This window comes from Mandrillus leucophaeus, unplaced genomic scaffold (genome assembly GCF_000951045.1).
Source record: "Mandrillus leucophaeus isolate KB7577 unplaced genomic scaffold, Mleu.le_1.0 Scaffold28, whole genome shotgun sequence".
Taxonomy (NCBI): domain Eukaryota; kingdom Metazoa; phylum Chordata; class Mammalia; order Primates; family Cercopithecidae; genus Mandrillus; species Mandrillus leucophaeus.
The window spans coordinates 160527-167959 of record NW_012102920.1 but is presented as its reverse complement, the minus strand read 5'-3'; the positions used below and the strand labels follow the sequence as shown (position 1 = coordinate 167959).

Genomic DNA, 7433 nt, shown 5'->3' with positions numbered 1-7433 from the left:
GAGGCGGGGCTCGGCCGGGCGGGGCCGACGCAATCCGCCCAGGAAATGGGTGGATTTTTCCTCTTGCTCGGCTCCCCGCCGCCCCCTGGCTGCCGGCAGCGAGATCTGCAAACTCCAGTCCGCCCAGGAGTTGGGATCAGGGTGACACGAGGAGACGGACGCACCACCACCCCGCCAGATCATAAAATACCCGGCGGCGGCGCGGGGACCCCAGCTGGGGCACGGCCCGCGACCCTCCTGTCCCGGGGTTTCTCCCATCCTCACGCCCAGGCACCCCTCTCAGATCCCCGCAGAGGGACCGCTTTGGGGCAAAGGTTGCCCGCAGAGAGACGGCGCCATCCTGCCTACTGGGGCCCTTTTCCGCGGTGATTCGAGGGTCCCAGCCAGCCTGGGCCCTCGCCTGAAATCCAGCAGGCAGGGCCGGTTCCGAAAAGCAGCCAGACTCGCGAAGGCCTCCAGCGCCAGGGGGGCATCGGGGTATTGGTGCAGAGTTAAAGGCGCCCCTGCGAACCCTGGGCAGCCGCGGTGCCCTAAGACCTTGCTTGGGAGGAAGGGAGCCAACCGGCACCCCTGGCACCGGCACAGCAGGGCGGGGGCTGGGGTGGTCCGCTGTGGCCTGCGGTGCGCAGGGAGGGGTCTGGGAGGGCGCACACTGGGCAGGAGCTGCATACGGTCTGGGGCTCAGACCTGGGCCTCGGGAGCTGAAGGGGCCACGCCCATGAGCGTGGTGTTGGGGAGGTGGGGGTGTGGGGCGGAGACTGGGGTCTGTGGTGGAGGGGTGTGGGTTGGGGGGTGTCCTCATTGGCTCAGGGGTGGCACTTGAGTCCTGGCGCCCAGGCCCAGCTGCAGAGCAAGTGGCGCACGCTGCCCCTCTTCCCGGCTCTCTGCGGCGACGGCGGCAGGACTCACGCGTGTCAGTCCCACCCGAAGCGCAGCAGGCCTGACTGGGTCAAACGAGTTAATAGGGTTTTTGCATTTGCAGAAGGCTTCTAATCGGAGATGAAAGCCGCTTCCTCCGGGGCCTTCCATTAAGCTTTCCCAGCCATTTGGGAAGGAAAGACTCCCCCAGCTCACTCGCTACACTCTTCTCTGCCTGGGTGAAAATTAATCTCCCTTCCTGGATGGGATTTGAAAGACGGACGCGGACCGGAAGGAGCGCGCCTCCCTGGCGCCCGGCTGAGAGGAACAACGCCTTCCTGGGGCTTTTCTCTCTGTGCGCGCGGTCCTCGGCTGCAGAGACTTCAGCTGCAGCCGAGATGATCCTGGCCTGAGTGCTGGGTGTGAGACCCGCTAGTTACATGAGCCCCTCAGATCTGCTTTTCTGAGTAATGCTGTAATCCCAGGCAGCCGGGCTGGGTCGGGTGCCAGGAAATTCCAACTGTTGGGGAAGGGCGCCATCTCCCAGCGTAAGATGGGACTGCAGGTCCGGCTCACAGACCGGGCCCCGGCCGAGACGCAAGTCCGGTTGGGCTGGCTCCGCCCCCGCTCCTCTGGCCAAGCACGTTTAACACCGATTCAAGGCCACAAGCTGTGTCTGTCCAGATCACTCACGCCGCTTCCCACTGCGGAAGGACAAGGACCACTTGTTCTGTGAGAACAACTTCAAATGCAACCCAATCCCATCCACAAAACTCTCAGGCCATCTCAGAAGCCATAGACATTTATTTAACGAAAGTACAAGATTAACCTGCACCTGAGCCGCTCTAACCTGCACCTGAGTGGCTCTAACCTGCACCTGAGCGCCTCTAACCTGCACCTGAGCGCCTCTAACCTGCACCTGAGCACCTCTAACCCGCACCTGAGCGGCTCCAACCTGCACCTGAGGAGCTCCAACCTGCACCTGAGCGGCTCCAACCTGCATCTGAGCGGCTCCAACCTGCACCTGCTCCAAACTGTCCTGTCCAGTTTCTAAAATCTGTGATTCAGTGGGCGTAATCGTTTTGAAAGGGTCGTCAGATAAGGTTTGAGTAAGCGTAATTTGATTTAGAAGGCCATGGAGCATTCCAGAAAGAAACTATGGATTGTTGAAGAATGAAGGCATTTTGATTAGAGGATCCACGGCCCCAGCCAATATCAAGTGTTCCTAAAGAGGACTTTCAATCCCAATTTCTTCACGACTTCTCTTAAAGCAAGGGCTCATTACACCTGCAGCTCTGAACAATCATACGAATACTGATGGGGCGGGTGCTGCACCCCAGATGGCACTAGGGCTTTGCCATGCCTGGCACCCAATCCTTACTGAAGTGCATGGTGTGGTGGCATTGACTCCACCGTATAGATGAGAAGTCTCAGGCCTAGAAAGATGACAAGACCTATCCAAGGTCATATGGAGACAGCCTATTTCCAGGGCTAAGCCCATACACATGGTAGCATCCTTGTCTCATAAATGTCATGGCCATAGTTAAATCTCATGAGTCCCAGAAGTGGCGTGAGTTGCATGGCATGAGCTGCATGGCCACAGAAGCCCTGGCCATCTGCACAGTTCCACGAGCCACAGAGGTGCCAGAAGGCATTTCATGGGCCCTTGCCTTCCACGCTTGTGGGAAGGACAGGAGGCTGTCCGCCCCTTTCTGAGTCCTGGCAGGAGCCTGCACCAGCTTCCCTGTCATGACAGGTTAGACCAGCCAGGTCTCTGTCCTCATGCCAGCCCCTTCCAGGCCTTGACCTTGGTGGACTCTGTATAAATTCATCGATACACCTAAAAACAAGCATGCCCCCTCTGCATGCCCCTGCTTCACAGCTTAGAAGATGCACGTGTGAGAGGGTGCTCCTGCCCAGCTTGCTATAGACCTTACAAGAGGCGGACACACACGCGCTGTTGGAGAATCACCTCGGGAAGCCCTAGGAGAGCCACGTGGTGAGCTGGGAGGGTAAAGATGACACCGATGCCCACAGTCAGACAACCACCGACACCCACAGTCAGAATGGTGAGGTCCACAGGATGCAAACCTACTCAGGTCCCAGAGCCAGGAGTGGCCGCTTGGTGGGAAGCAGGTCTCTGGGCCACTTCCCGATGCTCCTTGGCAAAGGACGCCCTCAAGGGACAAAGTTTGGACGCCTAGTTGCTGTTTAAAAATACGCATACTGTCCTCGGGCTATTGGCAAATACCTTGAAGGGAAACAAGGGGAGGGGAGGAAGAAAGGGAGGGAGAAGGGAAGAAGAAGAGAGAGACAAAGACAGAGAGACAGAAAGACAAAGAAACAGAGAGGAGACAGATAGGAAGACAAAGAAATGGGGAGAGAGAGAGAGAGGAGAGAGAAGAGAGAGGAAAGATAATAGAGACAGAGAGGAGAGAGAGAGAAAAGAGACAGAGGGAGAGAAGAGAGACAGAGAGAGATGAGAGGCAGAGAGAGAGGAGAGAGAGAGAAGAGAGACAGGCAGAGAGAGAGAGGAAAGACACACAGAGAGGTCCTATATGGAGCCACCTCTACTTTTTCTACGCTGTATGTACCTTTTTCATTCCCTTTCTGTACTGGAACATTCCTGGAGCAAGGAAAGGACCTGGCCTCAAGCCAGGCAGCATGGGAGGAACCACGGGTCCCCTGAGCACTCCCTCTTGGCAGCCACAGAAGACTAGCATGGGTCTTCTGAGCCAAGTGTCCCCCGCACTCCCCTCCTCCTAGGCCTCTGGGTTCACACATGGGTGGAGGTGTAACTGCTCCTCACCCCCTTCCCTGGAGAGGATTTCCATCCTGGCCTGGCTCCCTGTGTCTGGCAGCACCTCCCATAAGCCAACAGTCTCCCAAACGCCACCCACATCAGGCGTGGCTGTGTAACCTGCAGCTTTGGCCAGGGGAGGCAGAATGGCTAAGGGCCACAACTGAGCAGCTTTCAGAGTCAAATGTCTCAGCCACGCCCTGGCTCTCTGCCTCTGTCATGAGGGAAACAGGCCCAGAGAGGGCCCCTCCCTCGCCCAGGGCCCTCGAATGAGAGGACATGTGAGCCAGAGGTGCCCCCGGGCAGCCTGTGCCCTATGCACGCCGTTACCATCGGTAACCACTATGCTTGGGGTTTGTGAGTACCGCTGGCCTGAGCTGCTGACCCAGGAGATTCAGCTTCCTCCGAGACATCGTCCTTCTCCCTTTCCCTCAGTGTCAGCTGTTCAAGTCCCCCGGGGAGCCACTTCCCCCGGGGAGAGCATCCCACAGACCCTTGACTGTCACTGGAGGATGTTTCTTCCATTCAGCAGTTGGCCTCGTGTCCAGCTTTTCAGTCCTAGTTCCTTGTCCATGCAGAGAGTTGACTTGTCCACGGTCCCTGTTCCCCCAGACCCCTCACGCACCCTCTGCGCTCTCCCTGGCAGGTTCCACACCTCTTTCATGGATATCGTCTCAGCCTGGCCACAGCCAGGCCGTGGGAAGCCACAGCCCTGTATTCCCTTAGTTGCCGAATAGAAAAGAGGCCAATTCTGGGAGTGGTACTTTGAAGAACAGGGACAAGATAATTCAGCAGATTTATCATCACCCTCTAGGCTGAATGCACATTTTTCAGGGATCCCAAAAACATGACCATTTCCTACTTCGCAGGTGAGGAAACTCTCACCATAACTAATGGGGAAAGGCAGCCCGGTTTCTGTGGACTCCGTCATTGATCCTGACATGAATTCAAAGGTGACATCATGATGAGAAACATCAAAGAGTCAACCCCAGGGTCCAGCTGGGAATGTGGAAAATGCCCCAGGTGGCACCATTTGCTTACAGCCAAGGATTTGGTGCTGCCAGATTCCAAACAAAGTTCTTTGCATCCAGATGACACTCGGCCTCTGCACAGGAGGCTCCCGGGCACTGCTGTCGGACACTGCGGAGCCTGGATTTGGCCTCGGAAACTTTCTTAGCCACCTCTCCCCAAGACTGCTGCAGCCCCTGGGGGAATCTCCTGTTTCATCATCCTTTGTATTGCTGATGGAACGAAGCAATACAAATGCCCCTCACCTGCTGCCACTCACAGCTGCCTCAGTCTGTGCCTCTGGGGGACAAGAGGCTGAGGCTGAGTGGCCTGGGAACGGAAACCTGTGTGTGCATATTGGGGGCTAGGAAGGTGGCTGGGCAGGGGCTCAGGGACTCAAGCTGACAGCCAAATTGTTGGCCAATGGCTGGCTCCCCATTTCTGAGTCCCGCTGCGCTGTCTACAAACCACACCCTTCAGTGCATGGAGTAAAGTTATTTACGATACACTGATGTTCTTTCTTTGACTCTCAGGCCCACGAAGCATCAGCAGAAGCAAGTAGGGGAGACTCTTTTCAGCACCACTCAGGAGAGCCATTTTGTATGGCAGGGAAATCCCTGCGGCAGGGTTTAAACTCCCCAAGGACAACTTGTATACCGAAAACCACTAGATGGAATGGAACCATTTTAGGGCAGCCCAAAGCGATGCTGTGAACTGCTGATCTGAATGTGGACAAGGGCTGGGAAGCCGGGCTCATTCCCATCTCCCCCTTACACTCTTCCATCTCAACTCTTCCTGGCTACACACTCTCCAATCAGAGTTTAACTGTCATTGAACTGTGCATAAGGAATATACGGGCCAGATCCCTGCTGCCGGTATGTCTTCTCGGGGCAAGCAGGTCGGCTAAGGCACATCTAAACACTGCAGCTGCCATCACCAGCTGGAGCCCAGGCAGGGGCGTGAGCTTTGATGTGAGCACAGAAGAAGCAGGGACAGGAAACCTTCTCCAGGTGAGCAGCCACACACGAGGACGGGTCAGTGCAAACGCGGCAGATTCTCTCCATGGCGGCCCCTCCAGCCACCTTGTGCAAAGCATGCCAAGTGCAACGAAGGGTGTCACCAGACCCCCGGGCATGTCGGGCGGTTTACAGCCTCATCCAGAGGCCACCTTATCTCAGGACCTGTAGGTCCTATTTCTTACTTCTTGGTCTCGAACTCCTGATCTCAAGTGATCCGCCCGCCTCGGCCTCCCAAAGTGCTGGGATTACAGCCATGAGCCACTGTGCCTGGCCCCTAATTCTTACTTCTTGGATCTCAAGTTGTCATACACATGCTGGGACATTTGAGGGGCACAGGGCTGCCTATGTAACCCCTAACCTTATGCTCCAGAGAACTGACGCGGTCGAGCAGGCACTCCTAGATGCACCCTTGTCTCCAAGGAGGGGACGGGCCTGCTGGAGTGGACAGGCCTGCTGGGGTCTTTGATCCTCAGGGGTTGCAAGGAAACCACAAGTGGATCCCCTCCTTCTTGCCCTGCTTTCTCCTTCAAAAGCCCATTTTCAAGGTCAGCAGCCGGCAGCGTACGTGTCCACACAGTCGGAAAGGCACGGCTGATGGGCTCTGTGGTGCATTCCGCAGAGGTCGGCGACCGGGCGGCAGCACTGGCACTTCCTTTACACTGGTGCTCGGTGACACTGCGCTGTTTTTCGACTTTGCATTTTCTTTCTGTCTTAACAAACACCAGAACTGAGGTTTCTCAGGCATCAGACAGACCTAGAGCTCCATCTGGGGTCATCACTTATGTGCTGGGTGGCTGGGCAGGCTGCTTTACCTCCCCACACCTGTGCGTCCTCAGGTCAAGAATGAAGACAACTGCTCAGGATTGCTGGGACTGCCCCAACATGATAACGTTTACTCCTGACACGCGGTATCAGTCCTTGCCACTGGTAGGATTCCTGGGGCTTTAACTCTGGGCGGGCTCCAGTTTCTTATATTATGTATCTTATATAGTATATTATTTATTATCGTCATTATTTATAATATTTAGATTATTATTTTAATAATCTACAAACCTCAGAGGTGTGCACTTTTACTTTCTGATCTCTCTTCCCCACCCCTCAGTCGCCCTGCGGTGCCAGTCGGGACAGCGCTGAGGTTTCCGAGCGTGCAGGGTGTCCAGGATGCATCTTTCAGAGCTGAAAATTGGCTGCTCGCCCCGTCAGCCCGGTTCGTGGTTGCCATGTTTCTAATTCAGTTTAGCTAGTAATTAGTTTTGTATTACTTTACACGGTGATGTTAATACTGATTACAGGGCCTGATAACGTTAGTAATAAATACAACCCAAGGCAGGAAATTACCTTTCTTCTGATTGGGGAAGGTTGAAGTCAGTGGAATGAGAAGCAAATTACTTTAGGAGATGGAGCAGCTGCCTCATGGGCAGGATTGACAGCTCAGTGCCCCTGATGTCAGGAGCCTATCCACCGGCGGGGGAGGGGGCGGGGGCAGCCCAGGAATGGGAAAGGGGAGCGTGCCCCGCTCCCTCTGTGTGTCCAGAAGCGTCGCCAGCCCCAGAGGCCACGGCCAACTTCGATGCAAAGACTGAATGAATTCCACGTATTCTGAAATAACTGGTTTAGGAAAAGACCCAATTCCACCTGAACTCTTCCCTCTACCCCTGCACTCCACCCCCTTCTACAAACACTGTATCCTCCCAGCATGTCTAGGACAGAGAGGGGCAGAGAAGCTGGAGGGGAGGGCCTGCCAGGGT

At 55.8% G+C, this 7433-nt stretch overlaps 1 protein-coding gene across 1 annotated transcript in view; it reads right to left on the bottom strand.

Moving 5' to 3' along the window:
• Nucleotides 1–1075, bottom strand: part of OLFM1 (olfactomedin 1) — a 47031-nt gene extending 45956 nt beyond the window's left edge. Inside the window, exon 1 of the mRNA XM_011985044.1 lies at nucleotides 910–1075. Coding sequence (XP_011840434.1) covers nucleotides 910–1029 — 120 coding nt within the window. The 5' untranslated portion in view covers nucleotides 1030–1075. The remainder of the gene's footprint in view (nucleotides 1–909) is intronic.
• Between the last annotated feature and the right edge of the window lie 6358 nt (nucleotides 1076–7433).